This window comes from Pteronotus mesoamericanus, unplaced genomic scaffold (assembly GCF_021234165.1).
Source record: "Pteronotus mesoamericanus isolate MK-2021 breed Mesoamerican mustached bat unplaced genomic scaffold, CSHL_Meso_final contig_105, whole genome shotgun sequence".
Lineage (NCBI taxonomy): Eukaryota > Metazoa > Chordata > Mammalia > Chiroptera > Mormoopidae > Pteronotus > Pteronotus mesoamericanus.
Genome location: NW_026555006.1, coordinates 1,352,735 through 1,370,039, shown reverse-complemented (window position 1 = coordinate 1,370,039; position 17,305 = coordinate 1,352,735). Strand labels below are relative to the sequence as shown.

The following is a 17,305-nucleotide window of genomic DNA, read 5'->3' as shown; positions in this document are numbered from 1 at the left end:
TGGCATTTTTTAAAGGATAAAGCAGTATAAATACTAAGACAGCATTTCAACTTCCACCAGGAATAAGGGATGAAACCAAACCCTTTTGTGTATGTTATAGATGAAAATGCAGAGGATGTAGAATCCCATCGTTAGTGGATCCGGGAGGAGACGGATGAGGTGGTGAAAGCGGCACAGGGCTGGGACCCGAGGCCTGAGCACCTCTACTAGACGCATGGCCTTGGGCATGTCTCTTCCCTCCATGAGCCTCGGTTCCCTCACTTGTAAGGTGGAGTCAATACTCTGCAGCTCACAGAGGCCTGATGAAGAGCAAATAAGATAATGTGTGTCTAAATTTCTTTATAAACCATGATCTATATGAGTATTTTTTTATTTATTAATTTAACAGCCAGTTTCTGAGTACCTACTCTATGCAGAGTCTTGGGAAAGACATTAAAAATAGAATGAAAGTCGCAGTTTCTTCCTTGAGGAGCTGATACTCAGTCTAGGAAAAGTTTGGTTCAACCTCCTCTTTTAAATCATAAACTTCTTTAGAGAAGGTGAGTCTTGTTTCTCCCTTTGTTCCTAAAGGTGCCTAACATAAAGCTGAGTACACAGTGAGTTCTCAAAAACATATCGACTCCATTATATACCTTGCTGTCTTTCCTATTAAGGGAAGCAGTTACTACAACCTCTACTGGTCACCCCAGCAGACCAAGAAAGTTCCAAGCCTTTAGAACTAGGCTTAACAGAGTTACTAGTTTTTATTTTCATCTCTGACATTGGTATATCAAAAGTTGAGATCATGGACCACATCCAAAATAACCTGCCTCTACCATTTCAGAAGCTGAAAATCCTATTTGCTATTTCTAACTGTGTCCCAGCTCCCTACCCTGCCTCGAGCTCATCTTCTAACATAAGCAGAATCCTTTAAATTCAGCTTCTCTCAATGTTCACTCCTGAATTCACTTCACGTCATTGTTCTGTTCTGGGTCAGTCAGTCCTTCCTCTGTCCATGGATAAGTACCCTCATCCTGCCCCTTCTTTCTGGGAAGGCCACTCTTGGCTACTGCTTTTGTCCAATAGTTCTGTGCACAGCAGCTACATTTTTTTATACAAGTAAGACTGCTGTAGATACAGCAAGAGTTTGGACCCTGATTCAGAGCCATATTTTCCTACTTCTTTGCATGTCTAATAATTTCTTTATTGGAGCTGGATTTTGTGAATTAGACATGGTTGAATGTCTGGATTCTGTTATCTTCCTTTAAAGAGAGATGGGCTTTATATAACAGGCAGTTAAGTTTCTTTTGTTCAGTTTGGTCCTTTTAAGGTTTATTTTTAAGCTTTGGTAGTTTAGAGAAGTCTAGAAGGACCAATAAGGCATGGTCCTTCTGGGTTCTCTACTGACTACCTGAACAATCAGTGAAGTAATTCCAAAAGATGGGGATTCAAATGATTCCTAGTTCTCTGTGAGTTCACAGCTCCTTGGTTGTCTTTTATTCCCTCACCTATTATCTGTGTGACCTTGAACAAGTTATATAAACTCTCTTAGACTCAGTCTCTGCCTCTACAGAAAGGAGTATTAATGAGCATGTTTCTGGAAGGATTATAAATAATGTGTATAATGTGTCTGACACAAAAGAAGCTGATTAAAGGCCAGCTGCTATTATTACTAATATAAGAACTACATTCTTTACTTCATTATTTACTGACTATTTAATGTGCACTAAGCAATATGTTAGCTTGTTTAATTATAACTACAACCCTATGAAGTATTATTCACATTTATTGATCAGCAAATTAAAACTGAGGATGGATACACAGCTTTCCTAGGGTTATAGTCAGTGGATCTTGGGTTTGTTCAGTCATATGACCTCTTTAGATGGCTTTAATATTAATAAAATCAGGTACATCAAGGAATGAGACGTAGTCTCTTAATATTGCGTAGCCAGGGACATAATTAAATTAGTCAGCAATGGCTGAGCCTTAATGGTTCTAACCCAATGATTTTAGACATAAATGTAAAGCACCCAGCCCATTTCCTGCTTTCCCCCTTCCCACACACCAACCTCTAGTCTCAGCTGTCCTTGACTTCCGTAGCAACCTTCTTTTATTTTGTCTTACAGACAATCTTCGGGAAGGGGCAGAGCAGAAGGTGGTGTTCATCACGGGACGAGTCCACCCAGGGGAAACACCCTCCTCATTTGTGTGCCAAGGTGAGTAGCAGGACCTTACAGGCAACCTGTGCTGACACCCAGGCCTACCAGGGCACCGTCATGGTCTCTGGGACAGCGAGGTAACACACAGAATCATTATCTTGGATGAGAATTTACTTCAGTTCTGAAGAGATTACGCTTGATCTTCACTAGGATTTATTTTCAATAAATATTGACTACATATATGTATGGATGAAAGAATGGATGGGTACATAAAGGAATGGGTAGGACTGAATGCAATTCTCTAATATGTGGCATGTTGAGGATGAGCCATACAGAGTCATCTACACTCTCAAATTTTGTTTTACTTGTTTCCAGTAGTTTACAACAATAACATGTCTGGCCCCAGGCCAATGTGCATGTTAGTGGAAGGGCTGTCAGTGAACTGGGGAATTAGGACTAAAAATTTTTATTTACTTATTTATTCAATTATTCACTTAACAAACAACTTTTCAAATACCTACCATGAGCAAGAAAGCATCCCAGGTATCAGACAACCAGAGATGAATAAGATATAATTTCTCTTCTCAAACATATCTCTTTGTAATTACATTTTATTATTAAATATTTCATCTATATAAAAATGCACATAATTAGTCTACAATATATAATGTATGTATGCATGCATATATGTATCAATTAGTCAGCAATATATATTCAGTAAATAATACATGAAAATGAATAATAATTTAATGAATGTCCAGCTTAAGAAGAAGAAGTTTATCAATTCCTTTTAAGTCCTTGTCTTCCTTCCTACCTTCCCCCTCACATAAATAACCACCAGCTTGAATTTTGTATTTGTCTTTCTTAACAGTTTTACTGAACATGGAAGCTTTCCTAAACAATGTATTTTTTAGTTTTACAGGGTTTTGAACTTCATAAAAATAGTGTCATTCTGTATATATTAACACTGGTTTTCACCCAATATCCATGTTGGTGAAAGTAGCTTTTGTTCATGTGTTATTACCGTGTATTCTACTCCATATGTGTCTATACCTCAACTTTCCTATCTGTTCTCCTGAGGGTAGACAATTAAGTTGTTTACAGAGTGTTTTCCTGCAAACAATGCTGATACAAATGCCCTTATACACATTGCCCATGCACAAGTACAAATTTCTTTTTAGAGGATTTAACCATGGCCTATAATTGCTAGGTCATAAGACATGTGCACGTCACTTTAGTAGGCACTTCACTGTCGCAAGCAGTGTGTCAGAGTTGCTAGTGCCCCACATTCTTGACAATACTTTTGCATTTTTACCTATCTAGTGGGTGTGTTATATATAAAGTAGACGATACTATATATGTGTCAGGCATTGTAATATGTAAAATAAAATACATATTTTATTTTAGTTTTATTAATTTGATTTATTTTCATTATATGAGCTTTTCAATGTCAGAGAAACTAATATGAACTGTGTTTTTACAAATGAGAAAACCAAAGATTAGAGACGTTAAGTAATTTATCTCATTTTAGTCTTGAAATGACCATGAGGTCAAAGGGATAGGGGGAAAGGTTATATAACTTGGCAGGGGGGGTGTAGCATGCTGCCGTGGAAGTATCTGGTGGTTTGCCATCAGGCAATCTTGGGGTCAACTATTGGCTCTGCCCCATCCCAGCAGTGTGACTTCAGCTTCCTCAAATGTAAAATAAATTAGGAAAACAATTCCTATGTGAAGGCTGTGATGAAGCTGGCATGAGATGAATATAAACAAACACCTAGTCCCATGCTTGGCACACAGCAGACACTCAGCAGATGTCCCTCCTTCCTCGTGGGAATCTGAGAAGATGAAGCGGGTAATCTGCTTTGTACTGTAAGGCACTACGCAAATAAACACAGGGTTTATTTTCCCCATTCATATTCTTCCAGGGCTGGGATTGGGCACAACTGCCTCCTCTTGTGTTTCAGACAAGGAGGCGACAGTTTCAGGGAGAGAAAGTGACTGCCCAGAGCCCAGCGGCACAGGAGAGCACAGCTGGGTGTCTCAGCTCCTCACTCTAGTCTCCTTCGCTTGCTCCTTGGCATTCTCACTCCCCGCCTCTCTTCCTTCCAGCACTGTCCTTGCAACAACCTCTCCCAGGTCCCTCCTGGCTTTACCAGCCCCTTTACTGCAACCATCTGTCTGTTACTAAACTTGGCAGCAGACCTGTTCCCCCAGCTGATCGGATGCAACTGTTTTGTCCTTGTTTGTAAAAAGGCAGTAGCCTTACCATCAATACTTTCATCTCTGGGAGCTTCAACTCCCAAGCCCACCTCTTCTGTGAGCAGTAGACAGAAGGCAGGGTCACCGCCCCATTTTACAGGCGAGGCTTGAGGCACAGAGTTGAATAGCACTTGGGTGCTCTCTCTGTTCACCCTGCTTTTCCACAAAGGAATCTGGATGGGGCCGAGGTAATAGAGTCGGTCTGTCCTGCAGGTTTTCAATCAATGTCTACTCCTTGGCAGAGCCTCTTAATGCCTCCTCTCTACCTTCTCAAGATAAACTCCAAACTCCTTGGCATGACATTCACAACCCATCATGATCTCGCTCTTGCCAGGTTTTCCGGCCTCAGCCTTATTATTGGGTTGGCCAAAAGGTCCATATGGTTTTTTCCATAAAATAAAAGACACATGTTTCATTTTCACCAGTATCTTTATTGATTTGGATATTTTGATTATGTTGACATTCTCCTATGTGGTGCAACATTGATTGTTCTCAATTATTGGTTTGATTTGATTGCTGTCAATTTCAACTGGTCTACCCGACCATGGAGCATCATCCAGCGAGAAATCTCCAGCATGAAACTTGGCAAGTCACTTTTTACACATTCAATCATTCACAGCACTTTCTCCATACACTGCACAGATCTTTTTTTGCATTTCAGTTCTGCTTTTACCTTCCTTGAAATAATAAAGCATAATATGCCAAAAATGTTGTACATTTTCTTCCATCTTCAACAGTAAAATGGCTATACAAAAATTCACCAATTTTGGTAAGTTTTTTAAAAATGCATGCTGATATGACAGCTGTCACAATACAATCTAACAAAATTGTTTTGAATGAAGTTAAAGACAACTAAGTGCTACTAGAGCCATCGTACAGAAAAAAACAACGAATTTCTTTGGCCATCCCAATATACTCCAGCCCCACACAGCTTAGTCTCTGAATGGACAATCCTGTCTCTACCACTGGGCCTTTGCACCTGCCGCTCCTCTGCCTGCCACTCCTTGCCACCTGGCCAACACCTTCCATCTCCCAAGGTTTATGTCAGATGTCCCCCATGGGCCTATGGTCCACTTCCTGCAGCCCCCTACTTTGTGGCTGCATTGTGAGTTACCCAATAGACATCTTTATTACCTGATTTGTTATATATTTGAGTTATATTTGTTTCTTCCCCTTTAAACCATGAGCTATTTGAGGCCTAGTGCTGAGTCTGCGAGTGTCATTTTCTACATCTGTGACATGGGGATTATTTTGCTTATCTCATGGGGCTGTTGTGAGGAACACAGGCTGTGTTGGTTCTGGGATGCTAAATCTGAGTTCAGAAAGAGGAATCTCGAAGTCATAAAGCCAGAGAGAGGCAGAAGGGGGCTTTGCATCTGGGTCTCCCAAGCCTGTACATGCCTCACTGAGCAATGAGAAATGCTAAAAGGCTGAGCTCATGCCTAGAAAAACACGTACTCCGAATACCCCACAATGATCAATGTGCATTTTACAAAAGAGGATGTGGAGGCTCTGAGAAGTAAAGTGGCTTTCCCAAGGTCACACAACAGATGTGGCATAGGTCCCATCTCTGTGGTCCTGCCTTTGTCTTTCCCTGTCTCTAGCTGTCCCCTGAGATACATGATTCCTCCTTCCTTCAGGCATCTGAAGTCAGACATCATTCTCCCCCTTTGCCAAAGAGAGACTGAGGCACAGTCTTTCCCAAGGCTCTCTCAGTCCCCTGGGGACAGCCCAGACCACAGCCCCACTGGGCTCAGCAGGGCTTTCTTCCTCAGGCCCAGGCCCACCTGGATCCACTCTCCTGCCCACCTGGTTGAGGGGAGGGCAGGAAGGCCCCAGCCTGGCAGGATGACGTCTGAGATACCTTCGGCCCTGTTAACTTCTTCCTCATTAATTGGCTTGGTGACCTTGAGCGGGGAAACAGACATGTGGGGCCTGGTCGTCCCATCTGGCTGGGACCAAGGTTCTCACCGCCTAGCTGCTGGCGCACCTGCTGCTGGGAGCAGAATGAAGTCAAGTCATCGCAGAGCTCCGCAAGCCAGTGGTGGTAAGGGAGGCAGAGCTCTGAGTTCCCCAAGGCTCTGCTTGGTGGTGGGACAGCTCATTCTCACCACCCTGCTGCTGCCCCAAACCCTTCTCCTGGCCTCTGTGAAGCCAGACTGTCCTTGTTCATCAGCTACAAGAAGGAGCTCAGCATTGCCCATAGCAGAGTGCATGCTGCACCGACTCAGGAGCTATACTGCCTGGAATTGGATCCAAGCTCCTGCGCTTAGTACAGCATGATCTTGGATGTCCCCTAACCTCTCCATGCCTCTGTTCCTCTATCTCAAAAAGGAAATTATAATAGGAATCCTGCTTCATAGGGTTGTTGTGAAGATTAAATGAGTTAATATTCATACATTTAGGACAGTATCTGGAGTGCAGCAAGGGCTAAATACGTGTTATTAGTAAGGGAGGAAGTAGCACTAATTGAACACTTTGCAGGTGCCAGGTATGGTTCCTCTAATCTTTACTGATAACCAAACCCAAGTGCATGGCTCCTATACTGGATGCCTCCCCCACTTCCTCGCCACCTCCCTGAGAGAGCTGTTAGTTGAACCCTCCTTATATATGTGCCGGGAAGACCATATTGCATGTCTGAAGTTTTGCCAGGACTAGACCTCAGTTCTCTCTCCTGATCCAGTGAGTGCTCTTTCATTGCCGCCTCCTCCGTAATTCATATCCTTCATAATTGAATTAATTAAACCTATATTTACGGACCAACACTGTGGGCAAGGCCCATCCCCTCTGGAAGGCAGCGTGGGGCAAAGCATAGCAGAGGCCGTGGACTTGGGCAGCCCTGAGTTTGAGTACTGCCACTTCCACCTCCTCACTGGGGTCCTTCAGCAAGTCCTCAACTCTCAGGACCTCTGTTTCTTCAGCGGCAAAACGGGGGCGGCCGTGTGGTGCTCGCGGAGCTGCTGAGAGGGCTCAGTGAGATCACGTGTGTCAGTGCTGGCGTGGGGATGGGGCTCTCCCCTCTTCCCGCTCCTCCATGGTGATCCTGCCAGGTCGCTGGACAGCTCTCAGCCCTGCTCTTCAGGAAAGCCAAAGGATTCACTAAATGTCATCTGGTAGAGTGGGGACTAGATCCAGGGCTCCTGTCCCCCAGCCTGGGCCTGCTGCCATGTGCCCACGTGCCCGCCGGGTCCCAGACTGTGGTGATAGAGCAGGTCTTCCTCAGGGAGGTCATGCTGCAGATTATCCTGTGCGGGTTAGAGGAGGAGGAAGGAGATCCCACAGAAACACACCCATGTACACACACCCATGCACTAACAACCGCCAGGACACCACAACCTATTATTTCTCGCATGACGTGCAGCGAGCTTTGCCCCTGCCTCTCGCCTCCCCCTCCCTGCTTTCCTTTATCCCTTTATGAGGGCCTCTATCCCTCACCTTTTCTCCTCCCTCTTCTCCCTCAACACCAAATGGCCTCACATAAGCACAACACTAGATCCACTAAGGGGTTCTCATGAGACCTTTTATGTCCCTAAACCCCTGTCTTTTCATCTGTAAAATGGACAGCCCTGCAGTTAGGAGGGTGAGACTTAGACTCCAGGAACCTCAGGCCCCAGAGGGCCGGACTGCCTGTGACTCCAAAATGTGGCGTCCTCGGGCTCGGCTGTGGACAGGCAAGAGCCTAGGGTCTGGTCAGTGGAGAGCCTTGAGCAGCTGCTGTCGTGTGACCCCCCACTTTGGGCCTAGCAGAGACCCCCAACTGTCTCTCTTCAAGCCTGGGCTCTTCCCACCACAGTACCCTGTCTGTTAGCAGAGAACGGCAACAACAAACCTCACACAGAACTCTCTAGAGAGGAAATCATGTGGGCATATGTGCAAATCACACGCAAATAGCCTGGCTCTTCCCATCCTGCCTTCATGGAAAGAGACCTGGTTTGAAGTCAGTAGATCTGGGTCTGAATCCAGCCAAGGTCCCTGTGAAACACTTAGCACCTGACTTTGTTTCCCTATCTGTAAAACGGAGTCAATGGAATTACAGGTCAGTCCAGTGCCTGTCGCTGGTCCATCTTCCTTTATGCATGTCACTCATACCTATTAAGGACGTCCCTTGAGGTCAGCACTGACAAAATAGTGGCAAAGAGGGAGAGCTGTCCCTGCACCCCTGGGGCTCACTGTCTGGAGGGGAGACAGACTTGAAGAGCAGATGCAAACCTCAGTCTCCAAATCTCAGAGGCACGGGAAAGGTCACTTTTCTTATTTTCCTATTTCCTGTTTCCATTTGCAGACCCTATTCTGCCAGGGAACAGAGACTTAAACTGTCTTTTTGGAGTCCCCTTTCCCCCAAATTGCATGATTTCAGCAAAGAGTTTGGACCCTCTTGGGGGTGGTAGAAAAACAATCTTGTCATGGGTGTCACCATCCCTTCACATTGCTTCCCTCGCACCTGGCGCATCATCTTGACCCGGGGCCTGGGTCACTGCAGAGCCCCTGCAGGTCACCGCCACGCCGGACAGAGCCTGGTTCCCGCCTGCGGCCTCTCTCGGTCTCCCGGCTCCCGGCCACGTCTGCCCCTCCCCCACCCCTTCCGGCGGCGCTCCGTTACCATTCCTTACTCCGAACCGCACTCAGCCGCCTCCAGTGGGCGCTCCCAAAGCACAGGTCCGCCCCAGGGTTCTGTCATGATCTTCATATTCTTCAGCCAGACCCGCTAGTCCCCATGTACCTCTCCTGCTTCTCTCTCATCATCCTCCCAGCCCGGCACCTTCAGCCAAACCAAGTAAGAGCAGTGATTCAAACAACATCCATATGCACGTCCTGCGTGCCAGACACATTGCTTCTATTAGCTCCCTGACATCCTCACAATAATCCGCAAGGTAATTCTTATTATTCTTTCCTTCTGAACAGAGAGGAAACTGAGGAACTGAGAATTAAGGCCATATAGGTAGTCAAACCTGTAGTCCAGTTTTAGAGTCTGTGCCCCCTGGAACTGAGGAGCCATCTGTTAGCAAATAGGCCGTCTTTTTTCGCACTGCCCAGCCTTTGCTTAGGAATCCCCCAGCCTGGGAGCTCTTCTCTTGGCACCTCTTCTCCTGGCATCCTTTTCATCTGGCTCCCTCCACTCCTCCTTTGTGTCTCCTTCTCTGCGCCCCTTCCTGAGCCCCAGCTGGGGTCTGATGGCTCGCTGGAATACTGCCACCAGAGCCCTTGCCAGGGAGCGCGGTGGGAGTCGCTTCCCTACCACGCACCCTCTGAGGTGGGAACCTCTTCATCTTGGAATGTCCAGATTATGACGTGAACCTTGCTGTGAATGTTTGTGGAATGAGCGATTATCAGTTCAGCTAACCCAATATTTTGTCAAGGTCAGATAGATTCCTGGGGCCAGTCTACCAACAGGCATTCATCAGGCACCTGAGAGGAATATTACTAACAACAGTGTTCACTTGTGGTTTGTCTGGCAGGGTCCGCCATGGCCAGGCCAATGTCACCGCAGGACAGTATTTGCCACCGCCCAGCTCTGCTTTCAAATCCTCCACCATGTTCCTCTTCCCCTCCAGGCTCTGTGGCCTCTAGCCTTCCCGACATCCTGCTTCCTCCCACTTTCAAACTTGTTTACTGAAGGAACAGAGATGGATCTTAAGGGTTGATAGTGTCTCCCAGCAGGAGGGGCATTATTCTCTTCACTTGACAGGTGAAGATTCTTCTGTTTGGGGAGAGAAAAATAAAATAGATAGAACCCTAGACTGTCAGTGTGGGGTATGTCCTAGAGAGTTACTGAGTTCTTTCTCCTAATTTTAAAGACAAAAGAAGGCCCAGAGACTTTATGGCAGTCACCTGAGCAAAACTGGGGCCCAGGTTCTCTGCCTGCTGGTTTGCTGGCTTTTCCAATTCAATACCTTTGTCCCCAAACCCCATAATTAGTAAATGTCACAGACCAGGACTCCTAGTTCTAAAATCCATTCTGTTTGTCACTGCCCTGCATATCTTTCAACCTTTGATCTACGTGAGTTCATTAAAGCACATTAAAATTTTCAGATTCTAGGTTAGGCAGGTAGAATATGGGCATTCTAACCCAGACACACAACAGCCTTCCAGATCAGGTATTATTATCCATATATCAATATGGGGAAACCAGTCAGGGAAAGCTAGCAACTTCTCCAGCTAAGAGCCAGTGAGAATTCAAATACAGGTCCCAAGTCCATGCTCTTTCTCCTTCCTCAGCCCATGCAATGCTTCTGGCCCAAGGCCAGGGATGACATTTCCTCTCCACTCATGCTTTCTCCCATGTTTTTCTTTATGTTCCTCCCCATTTACCACCATCCCCACCAAAACAAAGTGAAAGGTCTCCTCCCAATTTCCTGATCCATGGGAATGATGCCTGTTGAACTGTGTCTGACCTCAAGCCAAGAATTGAGTCTAAAACCTCTCCTTTCCATCCCCACCCTCACGCTGGGAGTGGGAGCTCTGGGTGGCTGTAGCCTCTGGTCTACTTTGTTTTCTCTCATCCTTTTATTAGCTGCCTAATTGGCAGGCCAATTAATCTGTTCATCTGTGAAGGAGGATGGATCACAATGAGCTACTCCATTTCCAGAAGCCAATCTCTGAGGCAGTGTGGCCAGGCCCTGAGCGCAGGCTGGCTCCTTAATGAAGGGCCGCCCGGGAGCCGGGGTCAATTAGTGGACAGATTAAGCAATTATGAGCCCCTAACAAGGGCGCCTGGCATCATTACCCTGCCTGTTTACTGACAAACTGCAGCTTTAATATGAAGACCAACAAATAAATTAGGGCATCTGGTCTACTGCCGCATTGGCCGAGAAGTAAATGATGTCCAACTGGCTTTCAGCCGTCCGTGGATTCTCAGCCGGGGCCTGTGAAAGGCCTGAGCTATTCCTCACCGGCCACAGCAGCTCTGGAATGTACTCTGGAGCCATTTATCATTCCAAGAGCTAAGTGCCTGCCGCTGGGCATGGGGTTGTTCTTCGTTACCCCGCTGCCCTCTTCCTGTCCGTCCTCCAACACCTACTTATGTTTTAGGGCCAGCTCAAAGCTTCTTTCTCCCTGGTGCCTTTCCTGCTCTCTCCAGCAGGAACGGAGCTCCCCTTCCGCATTTTGGGAGGGTTTTGTGCTCTCCGATTACTTTCCAGCATCGCAGTCATTTTGTGGGGTGCCAGAGTGCCATTTTGCACATTTTTTTTTAGGTCTTAGACAAAGAAACAGAAACATGGAGAAGAGAAGGGAAAAGGCAAGGGCTCCGGGCCGTTTGTGTCCTCACCCCCTGTCCTGCAGATTCATGCAGGCCATCACCAGGAGGGCGCCTAGGAGGGGAGTGGCAGGGTCAGACTGGCACTTCAGGAAGACGCCTCTGGCCGCAGCGTCGAGGACACACTCAGAGCTGTTTACTGTCATCCAGCCCAGATGTGACAGTGGCATAGGGTAGAAGAGAGGCGGAGGGTGGACGAGGGCAGACTTGCTAGATTCAGAGAAGAGACTTGGGACTGCCTGGAGGTGGGAAGGGAGTCATGGAGAATTCCACTTTCCTCAATTTAGTGACCTGGACACCAGGGGGTGTTGGTGCCAGTGATAAGCAAGAGGGAATCTGGGAACAGAGGACCCTCCAAGTGGGGAAAGGGGCAGTTGGGGAACATTGAAGAAGCCTCTCTCTTCATACGACTTGAGCCAAATCCCTCTTCTATCTGCTTCCTGGTGTACCCATCAACAACATGAGGATTTAGATCCCTAAGGTCCCTGACTCCATAGTCATCAATTCGATGTCAGTATTTTGCTAACTTAATTCATTGTGCAACTTATCCTGCCCCTCCCCCATCTCTGTCTGTCAAAACCCTGTGGGCCCTCCAAGACATAGCCCAAATTCTATGTTTTCTCAGAAGCTGACCCTGTGCTCCCCACAGGAAATGTTCTCTCCATCCTGCTCATGGGCTTCAATACTATGCCTTGAACTATCTCTGGAAACAGAGATATTTACAAAATTCACTGGCAGCACCTAATCCATAGCCATACATCCACAGCGGCTTAACAACATAGACCCCAAATCGAATATTGAGCTCTCACTGTTTTCCAAGCTGAGGAAAATGTGCTCCCTCTTTCTAAAAACACAGTGAGGTTAACCCAGATGTTTCTCTTTCCCTAGGCATCATTGACTTCCTCATAAGCCAGCACCCAATTGCCCGTGTCCTGCGGGAATACCTGGTCTTCAAGATTGCACCAATGCTCAACCCTGATGGAGTCTACCTGGGCAATTACAGGTGGGTGACTGGAGAGAGTGCTCAGAAGCTGGTACTCACAGGACGGTGGCATGGAAGCAAGAAGAAAAAGGGGAAGTATTTTTGAGGAAGGATATTCGGGCTCCCCACGAGTTCATTAAAGGAAGTTTCACTCTGGCTCTTGAGAATGCAGCCAACGAACCTTGGCTATTTTATGCATAGCTTCCTAAAATCTCTTGCTGGGGTTTTCTGGGCAGCTTGTGGGACCAGGAATCAGAGGGACTAATATCAGTTCTGGCGCCTACTTCCTATGTAACATTGGGGAATTCACTTGCCCTCTGATGCTCAGTTTCTCTTGCATAATGGAGATAATTGTTGAACGCTTACCTGGCAGGGCATTTGTGAACATTAAAAGAAATGGTGGGGATAAATGTGCTTCGCAGATTATCATGTGGTGGATATAACGATCGCTGTTTCATTTCTGTATTTCTTCTTGGAGGTCATTAATGATGGGGTGGCATTTCAGATCATCTGAGCAGCATTTCTTTGTTTGGGGCATGTCAGCTAGCCCCACACTCACTCGGGCACCCACATCTTGAGTTCTCTTTCTCCTGGTGGCACCATAATTTACAGCCTAAATTCCACAGCTCAGTGATCATCTGCTGAAAGAACATTGGGTCATCTCAGATTGGGTTACTGTATTACCCTTATTTCACAGTCGAAGATACTGACCTGCCCAAAGTCACACACACCCAGTTAATCACCAACTATCTAACTTCACTGCCCTAATTATACAGCTTTTTTGCTGATTAGTCCAACAACGACTCTCAAGAAAACATCCGAACTTCTGACGTCTGCATGCAGGGCCCTGTATGCCCTGGTGGCTGTCTGTCCCCCACGCTGCCTCACCTCCCACCCTCCACTCCCAGAACTGTGGCTGTAGCCACACTAAGTAAAGCCTAGTTCTGTTGGTCCTGTTGGTCTCTGGCACCTTATCCTCTGCCCAGAGCCTCCTCACCCCTTCTTCACTCGCTAACCCCTCTTCACACCTCAGCCATGCCCTTTCTTCTGGAATACATTTCCCGGTTCCCCAAGCAGAATGGTGACTTCCTTCTCTGAGCTCCCACCAGCCTGGTTACTGAGCATGTTTTAGCCTATTGCATGGACCGCACCGACCCTCCAGCCACCAGAAAGCAGGGACTGAGCCTTAATGAACTTGTTATATACCCCAGTGCTGAGCAACAAGGATCAGCACAAGGCAGATGCTGCAAAAGTGTTTGATGGGTGTGAGTGAAGAAAAGCAATGACTTTACTGATGTAGAAACTGAGGCCCCGAGATGAGATGGGACCTGCCCAAAGTCATTGGCAGAGCTCAGAGTAGAATGCAGACTGTCTAATACCCAGCCAGTTTCATTTTAAACAGCGCTGGTTTACTACTTTCCAGGAGCATGGCAATTGGGTCCAGAGGGGCCTCCTAGTCCCCCTGGGTATGAGTTAGAGAGAACCCATGGGATGCATGATGCCTTAATTAAAGACAATTTTGCTTCCTCTCTTAATTGGCTCGAGAGATGGTTCATTAGCACTGGCAGGTTTTATGGCTTGCTGCAGGCCTGAGAGCCGTGCCTTTCTACCATCCCTGGACAGAATGTACTGTTAGTGATAATGGTGGCGGAATGACCGCTTGATTTATGTTAACATCTCTGCTTAATTACAAGAGCGGCAGTGGTTAGAGAGGGGTCAGTACTGTCCACTCCACACACATATTTATGTCATCATCTGCTGTCCAGGATGATGAGCTAGAAAGAGATCTGTGACCTTGGACAAAATGCATCCCCCTCTGGGTTCCGGATGGCCACTGGGGTAGGGACAGGGAGCTAGATGCTTTACTGTGTCTTCAAGTTCCAGGTTTTGTGATTTGGGATTTCAGGATGAAAGAGCTCCAGTCCTCAGAAATGGTTCTGTACCGAAGTTTAAAACCCCCGACATTCTCCTAGTGAGAATATGTGATTCTCATTATGAGAGCTGGAGAAAACCTCTGACCACAAGCATTAATCCTGGTGCTAAAACGGCTCTGAGTAGCAACAGAAGAGCCTATCAATCGTGAAAATTCACTACTACAGATTTGGAGAATGTGGAAAATAATAACGAAGACTCAGAGATGAGAGCTTCAAGGTGCCTGAGAGGCCCTCTGGGCCCGCCCCTCCCTGAGCCTCTGCTGCCACAGCAGCACCCCCGCGATCTGGCGGGACTTCCCTCGGCGCTATGGGGGGTGGGGAGAAGAATTCAGAGTTCAAGTACGTTTGGGAAACACAGAGACAAGTTAAATATATTCTTTTTTACAAAAAGATTTTTTCAGTTTTGAAAATGCTAATCCACAGGAATCTAAAGAGGAGAGTATGGCATTTAGTGTTCTCCAAATGAAAGTATCAAGGAACCTTTTTCCTATAGAGTGTGTTTCCCTCACTCCCTCCCTCTCCCAGCCCCCAGCGGTATGAGGGTTTATAAAACACATTGCAGGAAATGCCACTCCCAGAATTCTGTTTGCTCCCCCAGCACCATGTCAAGCACTCCCACACTCACCTCATTTAATCCTTGCAATCACTATGTGAGGTCGGGGGTCGGGGGGTGGTCTTTGTTAAGGCTTCCGTGCTTGCAAATAATAAAAATCTCAAATTAGTTTGAGTACAGGAGGAAAGGCTGGAAAGAAAGGGAGAGTAAGAGAGGAAAGAAGGAAGAGAAGGAGGGCGGGAAGAGAGGAGAGAGGGAAGTTACTTGCCAGGGTTCTCGGACAGTATACAGAGTCTGAACTGATAACATGGCCGGAAACAGGTTGGTGTGCACGCGGCCTTGCAGGCCACATCGAGGCTGGCCCCCTCTCAGGGCTTTCTGACTTTCACTCTCTCAACATCCCCTCAGGATGTTGCTGGAAGTCTCTCGGGCCTCAGTGAAGTCGCCTGCCTTAGGTTGTGTGACCATGAGGAGCAGGCAGGGATGCAGGTCCGTCCAGCCTGAGCCCATGCTCCCCGCCCCCCGGCTGCCCTACGCTCCCTGTGGCCTGCGCCAGGCCTGCCAGGCCCGAGTGCAAAACAAGGCATAGGCCAGCCCACGATGTACCTCTTCTCTCCTCTTCCCACAGCCCACCACACTTCTCTACTTCTCCTTTTTCCTCTTCTATATTAAAGAAACATGGAATGCAGTCTAGGAAGGACGGTCAGATTTGATCATACACAGCTGACATTTAAAAATACAAGTATCCACACTATGGTGTTTATAGTGAGCTAGACAAGGTACACTCTAACATGTAATTGCAAAGGTGGCAGCTGTATTTTGGTAGATGATGCTCCTTATGTTAAAGGGCAGCAGCATTTACTAACCACACTACTATATATGCTACCAGACCATGGCTTATGGGAGTGCTATGAAGGACCTATACCAAAGTTTATAGCAACTAAAGCATGCTCTGCAGTAGCCATCTGTCATAGATGTTGTAACAGCAGATAACAATGATATTACAGCATATAATGAAGACACAGTTCAACTGTAAACTCTGTGTCCCTTCCTACACTCCAGTTACACTGGCCTTTTTTATAGTTTGGGTCTGAGGTTTAATGTCAATTCAGAGAAAGGCCTTCCCTGAGCCTCCAGTATAAAGTGGGTCTCCCATTATACTCTTTTGGAACATTCTGTTCTGTTCTTTCATAGCCTTTGACCCAGTCAATGGTCTTGTATTTATTTATGTGACTATTTGTTTAATGACTCTCTCCTCCTAGAGACTGTAAACTCCATGAAGTCAGGACATGGTCTTTATATATATATAAATCTGAATGAATCAATAAACTCAACAGCAGTGTTTAGTAACTGTGCTATGGCACAAAGCTACAACTCCCAGGGTAGAGGATCATGGAGACAGAGAGCAGAATGGTGGGGTTTGCAGGGGAGGAAGGGAAGCAGGGACAGGGACTTATTGTTTAGCAGGTACTGAGTTTCAGTTTTATAAGGTGAGAAGAGTTTTGAAGACAGATGGTGGTAATGGTAGTACAACAGTATGGATGTAGTTAATACTACTGGACTGTATAGGTAAAAATGATGAAGACGGTAAATTTGATGTTATATGTATTTTACCACAGTAAAAAAAAAAAAAAAAAGGAAGGAAGAAAGAATGGTATGACAACTGATACGCTGTGAGCATTTTCTAGAGTTCTGGGGGGATCTGGGGCCTAGAGGTTTTGAGGGATGAATACTGTACCTTCCAGTATTACAAAGCCAAAAAGCTGCAAGGCAACTCCTAGCTGGAAGGCCACTGGGTTGGGGGATGGCTGAGTCCGTCTATCATCTGTTGGCAATTCTCTGTGTCCATCAGTATGTGTGGCTGCCCACACGCATTGCAGCATTTGCACTGTCTCTCTCTCTGCTACCTCCTCCTCCCCATCACTTCCTTTGCAGAAAAGACAGCCTCCACCTCCACCTGTACCCCACTGTGTTTTCTCCTGAGTATGTGTAATGCACAACTTGCCTTGCAGTTGAAAAACAGACCCTCCATCTCCATATGACAATATGAAACTGTGTTGGGTTTGCATTTCCTAATTAGGTGCTTGTCAGTGTGTATTCCATTGAGCCACGTATAAGTAAACAGTCATAGACCTTTGAATAAATTTATTAGTTTTATTTATGTTTCTGGGCATAAAAATCTAT

General features: G+C 46.4%; 1 protein-coding gene across 1 annotated transcript in view; it reads left to right on the top strand.

The window, feature by feature from the left end:
- The window catches only part of AGBL4 (AGBL carboxypeptidase 4), a 1,003,652-nt gene that overhangs the window by 883,974 nt on the left and 102,373 nt on the right, over positions 1–17,305 (top strand). Inside the window, exons 7-8 of the mRNA XM_054571930.1 lie at positions 2,106–2,195; positions 12,541–12,655. Coding sequence (XP_054427905.1) covers positions 2,106–2,195; positions 12,541–12,655 — 205 coding nt within the window. The remainder of the gene's footprint in view (positions 1–2,105; positions 2,196–12,540; positions 12,656–17,305) is intronic.